The following is a 15,399-nucleotide window of genomic DNA, read 5'->3' as shown; positions in this document are numbered from 1 at the left end:
ATATATATTTCCTTGGAGTGCCTTTAAACAAGACTTGACGTAAACTGTGAGCTGAGATGGAGTGTCTGCTACAGCTTTCTATAGATTTCTTGGAAGCTGCACTTCAGAGGAAGGCTCCCCAGCTGCAGTTAGCATTTTTTTGCATCTGTAATTGCAGCCACTTTCTGTACTTTCAGGGAATAATCTGTAGGGTATGATGATCTGAACAAAACATTTGGTAAGATAGCTGGTCTCTAGTAATTATGCCTGCAGCGGGCATGTGGAGTTTGACTGGGCTTGGGCCAGTGAAAGTGAATTAAAAAATATCTTGACAATGCCAGGATATTAAACATTATCAGATCTGAAGACTCGAATGACTGAGGCAAGACACAGTCAGCAACATGGGGGAAGGCATTAGGCAAGGGAGTCACAAATTGGGTGTGAAACAAGATGAAAAATCAGGAAGCCCCAGCAATCCAGTGCACTGAGCTCTCACGAGTGTTGTGGCAGTGGATTTCAATACCCCTCTGATTCCCTGCCTGCCTGACTCCAGCCTGAGAGTTCTCAGCAGGAGCTGCTGCTTGGACAGGTTCCTCCTCCTGGTCATCACACACATAAGTGCTAACTTATTTGGTTTTTGTCTTAGTGGTCATTCAGTGAAGGTGATGCAGTGTTCTGATGCCCTGGAAATAAGGGAAAAAAACCCACAACTGGTTTGGGTAGGGCAGTTTACAGAGAGAGGTGACTAAATCAGCTCAGTTACCTGCAGGTTGTGGAGCTGATGGGTGGTTTGACTTCCAAACCAGGGGAACTCCTGAAGGCCAAGTCACCAGGAGCAGGTGTGAGAAGGGTTTATTGAAACTTCAGTGGGGAAAAAAAGAGAGGATATTTCAGGCTTACTGTTCTGAATGGCAAGTAAATGCTTTGCATCACTGGGCTGTATCAGAAAGAACTGGAGGAGTGGGACAGTTTAAATCAATGATAGAAAAGGCAGAGACAGGAAAATGCTTTTATAGAAAAATGTTTCTTTTCCCCATTTTTTTTTTCCCTAGTTCAAATGTCAGTTCTGTAATTGCTGGATTATTCTAATCTCCAATTATTAAGATAGAGCTTTTATTCTTCACTTAGTAGCCTGATAGACAGGCTTAGCATGAATTTACAGAACACTTGGAGGCAGTGTGCAATTATATGAGGAGGATGAGACTTGAACTGTTCAGTCAGGGCAGGATGCTGAAGGAAAGTCCTGAGAGGAAGGGCCTGGGGAGGAAATGTGGCTGTCTGAAGGATGTCTGTGCCTGCTGGGTGCTCAGGCTCTCTCTCTCTTGCAGATGATGTCCCCATACGAACCTGGTTCCCAAAGGAGAACCTCTTCAGTTTTCACACTGCTACCACAACTATGCAAGCGTAAGTGCAGCCACTGCTGTGGCTTTTGTTCTGTATCTCAGGGTCTGGACATGCTCAAAGCTCAGAGCCTGGAGCAGGAGTTGTGTGTTTGGCATTACTGTTCAGGGATAAGAGAGAAAGAGAGAAACTTGTCTCTTGTTAATTTTCCTTCCCACTTACCAGTTCTTCCCTACTGCTCTCATTTGTTTGGTTTTACCTTCTTTAACTCCTCGGGCTACCCTGCTCTTCTCTGTTCCCTGATTTTGTCTGTGACACTGTGGCCTGGCTGCCTCTGCAGAGCAAGGCTCCTGTGGATCACCAGCTGAAACCCTCCACCAGCTGCTTCTGCTGCACACACTTCCCAGAAGAAGGGTATTCCAGGCTAGCTCTGCATCCCTCACTCCCCAGAGGTGCCTTCCTCTGGGGTAAGGAAGCCCTGCAGCCCTGCGCATGTGAAAAAGTGTCAGTACAATCCCTGCAAAGTGTGAAGGGGTGTGAGTTAGGAGGAGCCTCTCCCTCCACACTCTGTGCAGGTTCCTGGGTGCTGAGTTTGGGAGGTGGTAGCTCTCAAAGGGCTCAGGAGAGTGAGGGAAGCCTTGTCACCAGGTTGTACCCAGCTTGCCAGGGAGTGCTGCCTTCCTGCTTTTGAGTATCTCCCACCTGACTGGAAAACCGAGGCGAGCAGAGAGGAAAACAAGATGCTGTTCTACCTTCCAAGGCCCTTCTCCAGCCTTGTCACCTTTTTCCTGTGTGTTTGTTCCAATGTCTGGGACACCCTCAGCTCTCTGGATCTGTTTCCTTCTTGTCTAATCTGGTGTCCTTTTTGTACTCTTGTTTCTCTGACATTTCTTCTTTCCCTTGTGCTTTTCCCTCCCCAAATCCTGAAAAGAGACTGGTTGTTTTTCTTGGAATAACCCAGACTGGACCAGACCTGGAAGGATTCATGCAGGGAGGGCTGGATCTGGAGTTGAGGAGTGGGTAGCTGCATCCTCCAGAAAAAAACATTTAAACAATATTGGCTGATAACAGTCAATAGTATTTCACAGTTCTGATCTGACCCAAAAACCATCAGCAAAATCAGCATATTTGGACACAGCCTTTGCTGTCTGAATTTGTGTTTTCTGGGCAGATTTGTTGCAGGATGATGGCCCACGGCTGGGCTTGCAAGGCTTGAAGGCTGTCGTGGGGTTGGTCTGGGGAACAGTGCCCCGAGGGAACCCTTGAGGAGCACAAGTCCCTTGGTACATGTGGCTCCTTGGTTAACATTTCTGGAGCTTCTGTGCTGCCTCTAGAAGTGACACAGAAACTCCTCCAGAAGTCCCCAAAGTGCTGGGGTGGCTCTCCAGGTGCCCCTGGCCTCTGCTCCAGTGTTTTCAACCCGCTGTGCTCGCTCCCTTCATGGAGCAGGCAGTATGAGCCAGTTTCAGCAGTGTTTGTCATGGTGGGAGCAGCTCTCCCTGCTCCAGGAGCTCATGGTTCTGCAGCCTGACAGGCCACACTCAGCTCTTGTACATCTGCACAATCTCTGGGTGTGTGTGGAGCTCAGTTTGTATCCAAGCCACTTGTCAGCCCTGCCCCAGGGAGGATTGAGCTCAGTCAATGAGGAGTCTCACTACTGGGAAATGTTTAATTTAAAAAGCAATTTCCTTCCACCTAACAAGAAATATTCCTTCTGGAGTGAGAATTCCCTCAGAACGCTGGCTGGGGCTGAGCACTAATAAAGTCCTCTTTTCTCTCTTTTCCCTTGCCTCTCCTGGAATCTCTAGCATCTCGTAAGTATAATCTTTTTTTTTTTTTTATTTCCTTGTCTGTTGGTGTCCTGGCTAAACTCTCCTCTCCTGTCCATCATATTCACTTGTGCTTTCCCTGTGCTAGGGGCTGTCTGTCAGCTGGCAGGAGGTTAGGTGGCTACACCTGGTAGGCCTACATGGATCCCACCAAACCCTCCTCATCCTCTGAGTGCAGCCCTTAGTTGCTGGCGCACTTTGTCCCTCTCAGTGCTGGTGTGCAGAGGGGGTGTGGCTGCAGCTCCCAGGTCCTTTCTGCAGAGCAGGGATGGTGGGTGCTCCTTCGGGCCACGTTCTGATGTTTGAGGAGCAGCCCAGGGGAGTGAGGAGCTGTGGTCTGGGTGCCCTGACCCACACGTGGTGCTGCCTGGCCCCCTGGGCAGCTCAGCCTCTGTTGTCTGCCCAGAGCTTCCCTCTGTGTGTCCCTTGTCCTCTCCACTTCCAAGCTGGACTTGGTTAATGGCTTGCCGTGGTTTCCCAGGGCGTTCAGGGGCTACGCAGAGAGGAAGAGACGGAAACGAGAGAATGATTCTGCAGCTCTTATCCAGAGGTAGGGCCCGTCCCCACAGCTGTGACCTGGTGTTGCATGGGCCCTTGAGGGTCACTGCTGAAACCTGGTGCCGTTGACCGTGGCTGTCCCTGTCTCTGTGCTGTCCTGGGGACACTGGCAGTGGCTCTGCTGGAACTGTGGAGGTGAATGATGCTCAGGATAGCTGATCTCCATCTTCTTAAAGAACACTGTCAAGTTGCTTTTAGCATTCCACATGATCTGTGCCTCAGGCAGAAAAATACATACTTAAAAAATTAAAGATGCAATTTCCCCATTCCAACTTGGAATTTCATATCATCACAGAATGGCTTGAATTGGAAGAAACCTAAATTATGATCTAGTTCCAACTCCCTTGCCATAGGCAGGAATTTGTTTGAGATTAGATGAATACTGTATGTGCCATTGCTGCATCTACAAATGCATCTCAAAAATCTGAGACCTCGGCAAAATTGACATCTCTAGTGACCAGAAGTCTATTTTTAAGTCTTATTTGTTTTCAAAAATAGAAGGGAAATAAAAGTGGATGGAGACTGTTTCCTTGTCCAGGTATTACAGAAAGGGCTGGTTTCCTTCTGCAGGCTTCCTATGGCACATCACTTATCACAGTAGGAATCAGAACTGGTTTGGTTTTTTAAATGTGCCAAGAGTTGTAGCAGCCTACTAAACAGGATAACACAGTGCCTGTGTAATTGGTTTAAAACTGCCATGATCACTTCAACACTGTTCAAAACCAAGTGGGAGAAAAACATCAGGATTTCTTAACTGAGAAATTGCCAGGCAATATTTTTTTATAGGAACTTCAGAATGGTGAGGTTTCTTTCATCAATAACAAAGAGAAGTAAAAATCCAAACTAAAGACACTCTAAACAAATAGACAGTGTTTCTTTAAAAAGAGAGATTTCTCAGAATTTGTTAGGCAGAGGCAGGTCTTGGTTAGAAAATGGCTTGTGAGTACAGGAGCAGTTGTGAACCTTGGTGGGGCTGCGTAGTCAGGAGAGAGGATGGACTCACCCAAGCCATGTCCCTTCTGCTGCTGTGCACGCTGCAGGGCTGGCAGGGCAGGGAGCCTGGCTGTGTCTCTTGGGTCCCAGAGAGGACGTGGGACAGCAGTGGAGGGGCTCTGGCTGCAGGGATTGCTGGCAGAGCTCAGCTCTGTCCTGCAGGGAGTGAGGAGAACCCCGCTGTGGGTTTGGGTGTTTGCTGTGCAGCCCTTGGTGGGTGTTTCAGGGTTCAGCTGTTCTCACACAGCCCCTTCAGTGCTGTCCTGGTGTCCAGGGAGGCTGGGTTGTGTGATGTGGCCACAGGGATGCTGTCTGTGGAGTGAGGGATGCCCAGAGCTTTGCCCACCACAGGAGCAGCCAGAGAGGGGAGTGTGAGAGGTGCTGCCAGGAGTTTGGGTCGTGAAAAGTCTTCTGGGCAGAGTGTGGTGACCCACTGCAGGCCAGAGCTGCAGAGTGTGCAGAGGGACTGCAGTGCCTTGGAGCCCCTCTGGCTGGGAGGGATACCCTGGAGGTGCCATGGGGTCATGCAGACCATGAGGCACACTGGAGGGGAGTTGTTCAGAAAAGGGAGTAGTAAGGAGATTTCATTGCTGAAACTGGAGGAGTTCTGGTTGTGTCATGATGGGTGAAGGGATCTTGCAAGGGATCAAGTGCCATAGGGTTCCTGGGTGCAGTTGCAGGAGCCAGGCAGGAAAGCTGGGCAGGTTTGGGGAGCCCCACTGCTGGCAGAGTTGGTTGGAGCTTTCCCAGGTCCTGTCATGCTGACATGCAGGCCCAGAGGTTAGATGAATACTGTATGTGCTGTTGCTGAGGAGCTGGGCAGCTGCAAGAAGCCCTCAGGAGGATCTAGATGTTCACAGCATGGCCACATTAGGAGACAGTCCCAGACTTGCACTTCTTTTCCAAAGGGTTGTTTTTTCTAGAAGAAAATAGATGGAGCAAAAGGCCTTTGTCCCATTCTGTGAGTGTTCAGTGCAGTGGTTAACCTTGAACAGCTGGATTCTCCTAGGAGCTGCTCTCAGCAGAGATGGTATTTAGGTCTCTCAAGGGAGAGCCCGAGCTGTCCAGGCAGCTGGGAGCAACTTCTTCTATGCAAAGGCTTCTTTACCCCTCTTCCCCCAGAGTCTGAAGAAACTCCTCTGTGGAAAGGACAACTGAGCATTTAAAAGAAAAGTGAGTTTTACTCCAAAATGCCAAAAGCCCAAAGGATGTGACAGTGGCCTTGGGCAGTTAACAATGGTGCTCAGTGTCTGGTATAATCACTGGCTCACAACAGACCATAAAGATTTCCATATAACATATGTCTAAGACTTCTTTGTGTAAAGAACAGCCCTGGCTCCCTTAAAATGTTGTATTTATTTGGATTTTAATTGAATGCACTGTAAGGGATGGTGCACCCCAGAAGGCTTTGTACAAAGAGCCAGGCCAGGGATGTGCCTAAAGGGAGACTTGTCTGATCCACAGCAGTGAATCTTCATGTACCCAAGTAGAGACAAAATAAATCTTTGGGAAACATTAATAGCCCAAGTGTAGACAGAAGTTTGGCATGGAATAATGCTGCTCCCAGCTGCTGGTTTTGCATCTTGCTGAATTGGGAGCCTGATGACAACAAGGGCTCCCAGGCCAAAGAGGGGAAGTGCAGGAGGTGACATGGGTGCCGTGCTCTCCCACGAGGACTGTGTTTGTGTGGATCTCCTGGACAGGAGCAGGTGTATCCGAGTTTCTCTGAACAACTTCTTGTCAGTGCTGGAAGTGTCTTTTGTTCCAGTCAGTTTGCTAAAGCATCTGCAGGGTTGTACCACGTCCTTACTCATCCCACTAACCTGTGTGTGAGCCAGACAACATGTGACTTACCCCTTTCACCAGCTGTGGTGTCTGTTGCCTGGTGTTTGCCCTGTGTGTTGGGAGCCACAAGGAAACCAGGAAGGCTCCTCCACTCCAGGGTGCCCAGTGCATGGGCTCTCTGTCATCCTGGGGCTGCACTGTGGGGTGAAGCCACAGTCACTAAATAGGGTTCATGGAGAGGTGACACTGCTCTTGATGCTGCTTCTCCCTGTTTCTTCTGGTGTCCTGTTTGTTCCTATCCTGTTCCTGCCTCATGAGTGATGAGCAACTGAGAGAAACTGGTCCCTGGCACTCAGAGGGGCTGGACAGAGTCCCTTGGCCATGGCCTCTGAGGAGTGGCCAGGACATTCTGTTTCACACAGACCTGGCTCTGGGGTGTAGCTGCTCCTCAGGGCTTTCCCCTGGAGCTGTGTGCTCTGCAGCCCCTCTGGACCTGCCTGTGAGGCCAGGACAGGGCAGCACACAGGGAGAGCAGGCCCGTGGGGACAGGCAGCATCACTGAACTCTGCTGTGCAAGGAGGGAGAACGTGCTTTGGTCCTCCCCAGCTGTGCCTGGAGAGAAGCGTGAGCTGCATGGTTACCAACAGCATGGGTGGGGTTTAGGAGCTGTGTTTGGGAATGAGCACAGCCCAGAGTGTGCAGAGCTGGGCACCCTATGTTCTCCTGGAGAGAGGGGAGCAGTTACTGCTCTTTACCAGGAAAAGAGGGAACACTGCCAGCACGGGCAGCACTGGGTGTCCTCAGAAGTACAGCACAGGTAAAGCTTAACCAGAGAAAAGGGAAAGCAGCCATGAGCGGGGGGCTGCCCTCTGGGACCCCACTTGCCCTGTACCACCAGCCCAGGGAGTTCAGAACAGCCCCACTCCACAAACATCACCATCCCAGCACTAAATCACTGCAGGCTGGGGACCTGGTCTCCAGCTTTGGAATGCCCAGAAGGAAATATGCCATCATCCCCATTTTATTTTCTTCCTCCCTGCTTTCACAGTCCTGCTGGGCCCAGGTGTTGCTTCTTGTCACTTTTCTCAAAGGTTGTGTTTGGCCTTTCTTGCAGGAATTTTCGGAAGCACCTCCGCATGGTGGGGAGCCGAAGGGTTAAAGCACAAAGTAAGTGGGCACCTGGAAGTGTGGCTGTGAGGAGCTGGGCTTTGTGGGAATTCTGTCACATGCAGATGTGGGTTGAAAGGACCTGGCTTTGGGCTGGAGAGAGGAATTGACCTGTTGGTGCCATTTTACCCTACAAAGAAGAAGGCCAGGTGGTTGTGAGTGTCCCGGACACGTGGATGCCTGCAGCAGCCTGGAGGCTGTTCCCAAGGACCCTCTGATGTGGCCGTGGGACATCTGTGGTGCAAGGCATGGAAGGAAAGCCACAGCATCCTTGTCCCCTGTGTGGATTTTAGTGATCACTGGGGTGGAGGCCAGTGAGGATGAGAAGCTGAGCTGGGGGTCCGGCAGAGCTGCCTGGCCCCTCTCTGCAGCTGTGACCAGCTGTGGCTCCATGTGCCACACAGACTGCTGGCTGTCCCCTCCTGCCCTGTCCCACTATCATCTCCACAGCTGGCCCTGGGGAAGCGTTGCCTGGTGGGAACTGAGATGATGGTGGAAGGAAGAAAGAAGAGAATCAGAGAAGAGATTGGAGTAAGGGGCAAATCAGGGAATGTTATGCCTCACTGGGGAAGAAATCACCTCTTAGGCCTGCAAAGTTGCAGTTCCCTTTCCCTGGTGAAGGCAGTAATCCTCCAAAACTTGGTTGGGCAACTCCCTTAGTGCTGTGAAAGTGGTGCAACCTGCTCCTGGGAGCTGAGGATTGCTCCAGAAGAGAAAGCATCTCGTTCTTTCCAACCTCCCTGGCCAGGCATCATGTACAGAGTGCCCACAGCAAAGCATTGCTGAGTTCAATTTGCATTCTTTCCTTTCTCATGTGCTGTGGGAAGTGATCAGCAAAGAGCTTTGCCCTTTCCAGAGTCTTCATCGGCATCTGAGTTAGCCTGACATGGCCAGGGCTTACATCCGTGAAACTCAGGCGTGCCTCTGCCTCAGGAACTCTTGGGTCATGTTTTCAAAGCTTTCTTTCTGGGCACAGTAGCTAAATGCCTGCGTTTATCTGAAAGCTGAGGATGGAGATCACCTGAAGAACCTGAAGACATCATTTGTCTCCCCAGACACCCACCCTAGCCACACCTCAGCAGGGGACAGGCTGCTCTTGTGATGCTGATCTGCAGTGAATTCCTGTGCTGCTGTGACTCAGTTCCCTGCTGCACACTCTGTCTGCCACCAGAAATAGGTATTAGTGCCCATAAGTGGCTGTTAATCCTGGCATAATGGCTCTCATGTGGGCTTGCCAAGTCAGACGTGGTGGTTGCCAGTTCCCAGGAATTTGCCTGCGGTGCAGCTGTGCAGCCCTCTGAGCCAAGCTCTCTGGTTTGTGCTTGAGAAATGCCAGTGCAAACAATACAGCACTCCTTGGGAGGAAAAAGAGCCATGAGTACTGCTCAAAAGAGTGCAGGCAAGCAAAGGCTGAAGGATTTCCTCTTTTGCAACAAAATGTAGAAAGCATGAGCTTTCCAGAGACATCCCCTCCCTGCTGTTTGGTCCAGCTCTGACTGGGATGCCAGTAGAACATGACAGGAGAACTTACTGGAGCACTACAGCTGCCTTCTGGCCATGCAGGTGTTGCGGTGCATATATCTGTGAGGCCTTGGAATCTGAGCACTTACACTGGCACACTGGACTGGCTTTGGTTAAATTGAGGTTTGAGCTGTGTGCATTTAAGGAGAGACCATCTAGTGTTGTCCTTTTTCTGTGTTCCACATCCCATCCTGTGCACAAGTGGGCACTTGTTTCTGCTGTGTGGAAAGGACTCACGTTTGGCAAGTGGACGGACCAGCCCAAGGGAGTCTGTGATGTGTGGCTTTGGTGGCAATCTGCTGGATGATTTGTTTGCTGGCAGCAGCAGAGGTGCTTTGGGATCTGTTAATGTCGTGCTCTGGTTTTATCCTTTAGCATTTGCCGAACGGCGTGAGAGGAGCTTCAGCAGGTCCTGGAGTGACCCGACTCCCATCAAAGCTGATTCCTTCCATGACTCTCGAGAAAGTGAGTTCTGAGTCCTTTGAGCTTCTTCCTGTGGGCAAACCCTCCAGCAGCTGTTGACTGGAGTCCCACTGGAGTAACTCCTCTGTGCCCTCTGTCCTGTCTGTGATCCTTTTTTAGTTTTCTGAGATCGGAGCAGGTAACGCTCCAGGTGTATGTACCTGTTCATCTGTGTGTACCTGTATTTATTTGTAGAGCACCACTCATCCAACCTCAGATTATTGAGCAGTTGCCAAAGGGTACCCAGTGGTACAACTCTCTTACAGCCCTCTATTCCTCTCATCCCTTATCCTCTTGGCACCAAAACAACCTCTCTGGAAACTCACCAGTCCAAAGCTGCCTTCACCATAGTGGGGCTAATGTGGCTTCCCATGCAGGAGCCCCTTCTGAGCTCTTTCCTAGCCTGGAATAGCTCAAGAACACAGCTGACGAGATGGAGCTTTGATTTCCTGCACAGGTGATAGCTTGGGGCAATCTGATCTTCATTTGGGCTGCCAGGAATCCCTCTGGGAATCCCCAGTAATGCTGCCATGTTCTGCTTGAGGGGACTGAGATGCTGTTGTGTTCATTTACAGGAAGGAATGCCAGCATCTGTATTCTTATAAAGGGAAGGCTGTTTTACACAGATTTTATTGCAAGCCTGTAGGCAGGAGCTTGGTGGATATGAGTTTGCCCATGTTGAAGTGAATTTCACTAATGAAATGACCTGATCTACCAGGTAAGCGCAAGATCTGGCCCTGCTAGCTGTAGAAGACCCAGGTTGCAAGGGGAGGTGTATGAAAGGCCAGGTTCACAACACGACCCTGTTGTTTGGCAGTCTGACTCCTCCCTGCTCCCTCAGCTGCCTGGAGGTGGATGGAAAAGCCATGGGAAAGCCGTGGTTGACGCAGGCTTCAGGCACTGCACAGCGACGCTCGGACGTCCCCAAAGGCACAGACAGTGGCACCTCGGTTCTCTTTCCTCAGTCCAGCAACCATCTCTGTTTTTAACCTTTAATGGTCAATTATATTCCTTCCAGATGTTTTTTTCCCCAGGAGGCATTGAAGGCCAACAGGTAAGGTCGATTTGGAGAGCAAGTTCAAGTCTACTGTTGCAATATGACTGTGTTTGTTGCAGCTGTCCTCACGCACGCTCTAAGACTTCTCTGCCAGGATCAGTCTGACCAACAAGTCAGATTTTCTTTATAATCCCTGAAAAGATGTAGTCAGAGCAGTAATTACTACAAGGAGACCAGCTTTGAAGTCTTTGGACTTTTGCTTATCAGCCTGGCAGTGCTGAAGTGTAGAGAGTCTGTCTGTGTTCTGTCTCCTTCCCCATTTCTGGAGTGACAGGGTGACTGTTGTGACTTAGCATTTGAAAACCAATGACTGCGAGAGTGATGAAGTTCTGTGACACGTGATGTGAGCTCTCTGTGCACTCTTCATTTGTTACATGTTTGTCTGTTTGAAGACACCAGCCCCAGAGTGGTGTCTGTCACTCTGTGGGTGACAAGAGAGCACGAGTGTCGTGGCACCTCTTGTGAGGAAGCTGCCAAGGCAGGATGGAGTGGGGAAGGCTGTTCTGCCCTTGTAATGCTCCCTGTGTTCTGGCAGGCCATGACCTTCAGGATTCCTGCGGGACTCTGGATGGTGACTTTGACTTGAACTGGGAAGCAGAAAAGGAACTTGAAGCCATGGCATGTGATGGAGAAGACTTTATTCCACCAAAAATAATGGTGAGAGTTTCCAGCTCATGTCCAGCCTGTCATTTCAGTGCTGCTAAGTTCAGGATCTTCATGGGAAGTCTGTTGTGTAGGCACAGCATCAGGGTCTGTGAGGGTCACTCAGAGGTGAGCCAAGACTTGACACGGGCTCAGGTCTGTTGTTTCTGGGGGTAGTGCATTGAAAGAAGACTAGAAGGAGAGATATGTAGTCCAAATAAGAGCAAGACTGACACCAGCACAGAACCAAGTCAGCCTGAGTCTTGTTAACCCTGAAAACAGAGACCTGAGCACCACTGCTGGCTCTGCTCCCACACTGAGGAACTGTGGGGCCTGGAATCACAACAGAGTTCAGGCTCTGGTGCTGCTGAGGCTTCAGCCAGAGTTGTCAGGTGTCACTCTCTGACACCTGCAGCCCTGTGCCTGCTGTGCCAGGTGCAGGGCCAGCCCTTGGCTGGACCCTGTGCAGGTCCTACCAGACACTGAACACTCCCTACAGCCAAAAGCAGGTTTGGCAGGAGTGATCCTCACTGGGATACAGCCATCCATGGTGGTGCACAAGCTGCTCCATCGATGCTCTGTGCACCCCGGTCTCCCCTTTCCAGCCTGTTCTGGGCCCAGTGCAGGCTGAGGGCAGAGCTGTGTGCTCATGTGACACTGAGGGCACTCAGCAGGCCTGGGCTGGAAACCTTCCACTGGGTTGTGGATAGACTGTGTTTGCTGCTACCTCGAGTCACACCTGAGACCAGCTGAACAGGACACTGGTTTATGGCCGTTGTGCTTCTGTCCAGACTCTGCTGCCTTCTCCTCATGCTGTTGCACCTTTTTTCCCCTTGGCAGCTCATCTCTTCCAAGGTGCCCAAAGCAGAGTATGTCCCAACAATTATCCGCAGGGACGACCCCTCCATCATCCCCATCCTCTATGTAAGTAAATCCCTTCTGCTGTGATGAGAGCACGAGTCATACAGACACTTTGTTATTTCCCTAGTTCCTGTTAGGGTGACTCCAAAATGCTGATGTGATTTGAAAAAGCTGTCAGGAAGGGGCTGGGGGTGTTTGGAACCCAGCTTTGGGGTCTGGGTCAGCTTTGTGGGGGCTCAGGTCTAGGTGCATCAGTCAGGTGGGGTGGAAATGGCACATGTGGGCTCTGGGCTCTGCAAGCCCAGCCAAGCTGTGTGGGAGGATTGTCAAGGGAAGGCAGGGCAGGCATTGCCAGGCTTAGGGCTCCTCCTTATGCTCATCCTTGGGATAAGCAGCACTCAGAGCTCAGCAGTGAACCACCAGCCCCATCACCCCGGGTGCAGTGGGGCATCCCTGTCAGTCATTAATTTAACTCTGACTTTTCCCTGGGAGTCTGGCCTGAGCAGGTGTCAGCGAGGAGACATGGGTTTCTTTTTCTAATCACTTAATTTGCAAGGGAAGATGGGACTGGAAGCCCAGCAAGGCCACTGTCAGTGTGCAGCAGGCTGTGCTGCTGGGGTTTAGCCTTGCTGCTCCTGTCTCTCTTCCTTGCAGGGTTGTTCAGTGCTCCTGATGACCCTGCTGTGGCAGAGGCAGCTGTGTTGGGAGTGCAGCTGTTTGTCAGCCATCTTGGCCAGGGGTAGAGCCAGAGAGTGGCTGCAAAACACAGGGCAAACAGGCATTGCTGATGTTTACTGCATCTCAGGGACAGTCTGTGCTTTGGATGTGTCTGCAAGCTTCAGCTGCAAGCCTTTGGGTGGATTTGATCTTCATGAACTGTTCAGTCTTCAGCTTGTGTGCTGAAATGTGATTTAGGGTGAGGGTTACTGCTGCTGTGACCAGCAGCCATCAGTTGGTGTAAATGTGCTCTTAAAGCATCCTTGGAATGGGATTGTGTGGTTATTAGGGAGCTGGTGGAGTGACAGTGAACCTTTACATGTCTTCTCTCTTGGTTTCCAGGACCATGAACATGCCACCTTTGATGACATCCTGGGTACGTGAGTGTTGCCTCCTTTTCTTATCTCCTGCCCATTGCAAATGTAACCATCAATATTTAAGTCAGTCAGCTGCCCTGTGCTTCAGCTGCCACTCACAGAGTTGTTTTTGTCACCCCAGTGACCCTTGACAGTCAGCTGGCTGCTCTTGGATGTGCTGCTGTAATAAACATTCACTTCTGTGGCCTGTTTTCTGTGCTAAACTCATGGTTTGCAGCAGGGAAACTGAGGCACGGGGCAGCAGCTGCCTGTTCATTGTACCTATGGTGGGGAGTGGGAGCAGTGACAGAGGGCCAGGAGGGCTGGAGCTGCTCCAGAGCTCTGGTCACTACAGAGCAGTGTCTGGTGCAGTTCCAGCCCTTCTCTGCCCTGTCACCTGCTGACATTTCCTGCTCCCACAGCATCCTTGGCATGTACTGAGCCCCCCCTCAGCTCAGCTTCCTGCCCTCAGGACTCAGTGTAAAAAAATGAGATTAATTTTGACCTTTGTCCATGGTTCATCTTTTCCAACATGTTTTGTTTGGTTGTTTGGTTGTTTGTTTGTTTGTTTTTGCAGAGGAAATAGAGAAGAAGCTGAACATTTATCGCAAAGGCTGCAAAATCTGGAAGATGCTGATATTTTGCCAGGTACATGAAAGCTGTTAAGCACTTGGGTGATTTGTTACAAATTTGTCATTTTCTGTGGGGAAAGTGACATAGAGGAACCAATATTCCAAAGTCAGCTTCCATTAAAGTCACTGCCAAGGCACAGCTTTCACTTCCCATTTCCCAGTCATGGAGCAGTCTCAAGTTGCTGTGACAGCAGGAAATCAAATCTGATTTAGTGAGGCCAAGTCAGGAGCTGGGCTGATTCTCTCAAGGAACCCCAGACAAACCAGCATCAGCACTGACCTGGAAAGAATTCCAGAGACAGGAACAAGCACTTGCAGTGTCATAGGTATGGTTTCCATCCAGCTTCAGTGTGACAGTGACAGTGGTGTGTGTTGTGAGTCAGACTGGCAGATGGCTCAGCTGGGAGCTGGAAGCCAGAGGATGCAGGAGAAGAGTGAGGCTGGAGCTGTGGCTGGGACAGTCCAGGCCCTGCTGGATTTGGGGGTTGCTGGGGATTTCCTTCCCAAGTTTGCTGTTCCTGGTGGTGGTCAGCTGTGGGCTTCCCCAGCAGCTGTGCCACGAGAAGTGGGAAAGGGGACCTGACTTAACTCCCTCCACGTGCTCAGTGCTGCAGAGGAGTAGCTTTGCTGCACACTGACCTGGAGATTGTAACTTTTAATGTTGTTGGTGCTGTGTCAGTCTGTTCATGCCTCCTGCTGCCCAAGTCCAGTTCCTCTGCAGTCCCTGCTGTTCTCAGCTGCTCCTCTGCCCGCCCCCAGCATCCCCAAGTGACAGGGACTTTCTTGTCTTCCCTATTACTCTCCAGCCACCCACAATGGCGTTTTAAATCTATTTTTGTGCCTTTCTAGAGTGATGTGGGCACGGAGCAGCAAAAACCATGGAATGCAGCCGGCAGCACACTGGCCGTGTGTGATGGCCCTGGGCGTGTCCGCAGTGCAGGGCTGCCCTGCGCCCTTGTGGCACTTCTGGGAATAGCTGGCAGGACAAGAAACACATCCAGGGTTTGTTTCCTCAGCGTCTGTGCAAAAGGGTTTCCATCTGTCTGTCTGTCTCTTGCAGGGAGGCCCCGGGCACTTATACTTGTTAAAGAACAAAGTCGCCACTTTCGCCAAAGTGGAGAAGGAGGAAGATCTGATCCTGTGAGTGGCTGTGCTGTGTTCTGGGCTTGCATGGTGTTTCTCTGCTGGATTTGCTCAATGTTTGCAGCACATGGTGGAGCAGGGGAAGTGAAGGGAGATGGGGTGGTTTGGTCAGAGAATGAGGAGGCTGAGGAGGCACTGAATAGCAGCTCACAGCTCACTCAGGGTGACAGCAAAGGTGGCAGAGCTGAGCTCATCCCTGGAGTGCTGCAGCTCACCAGGAGATTTATTCTTATAACTGTTTAGTGTCTCTGTGGATAGAGACTGTCAAAAAAGGAGGGAAAAAACCCATATTTCTTCTACTAAAAACAGCCTTGCTGACCAGAAATGAGAACATGCACCTCGAGCTTGTGGTGCTG

General features: G+C 50.7%; 1 protein-coding gene across 5 annotated transcripts in view; it reads left to right on the top strand.

Annotated features, from left to right (window-relative positions):
• Positions 1-15,399, top strand: part of NSMF (NMDA receptor synaptonuclear signaling and neuronal migration factor) — a 47,112-nt gene that overhangs the window by 23,005 nt on the left and 8,708 nt on the right. For 2 of the 5 annotated variants that reach the window (XM_059865084.1, XM_059865088.1), the window contains 9 exons: positions 1,308-1,383; positions 3,631-3,699; positions 7,600-7,652; positions 9,549-9,638; positions 11,228-11,349; positions 12,175-12,258; positions 13,255-13,288; positions 13,846-13,916; positions 14,961-15,040. In XM_059865084.1, coding sequence (XP_059721067.1) covers positions 1,308-1,383; positions 3,631-3,699; positions 7,600-7,652; positions 9,549-9,638; positions 11,228-11,349; positions 12,175-12,258; positions 13,255-13,288; positions 13,846-13,916; positions 14,961-15,040 — 679 coding nt within the window. The remainder of the gene's footprint in view (positions 1-1,307; positions 1,384-3,630; positions 3,700-7,599; positions 7,653-9,548; positions 9,639-11,227; positions 11,350-12,174; positions 12,259-13,254; positions 13,289-13,845; positions 13,917-14,960; positions 15,041-15,399) is intronic. The other 3 variants (XM_059865086.1, XM_059865085.1, XM_059865087.1) reach the window with 3 other exon arrangements.

The sequence above is a fragment of the Haemorhous mexicanus genome, chromosome 21, assembly GCF_027477595.1.
Source record: "Haemorhous mexicanus isolate bHaeMex1 chromosome 21, bHaeMex1.pri, whole genome shotgun sequence".
NCBI lineage: Eukaryota > Metazoa > Chordata > Aves > Passeriformes > Fringillidae > Haemorhous > Haemorhous mexicanus.
Note: the sequence above shows the minus strand (reverse complement) of the source record. Positions and strands in the feature narration are given on the sequence as shown.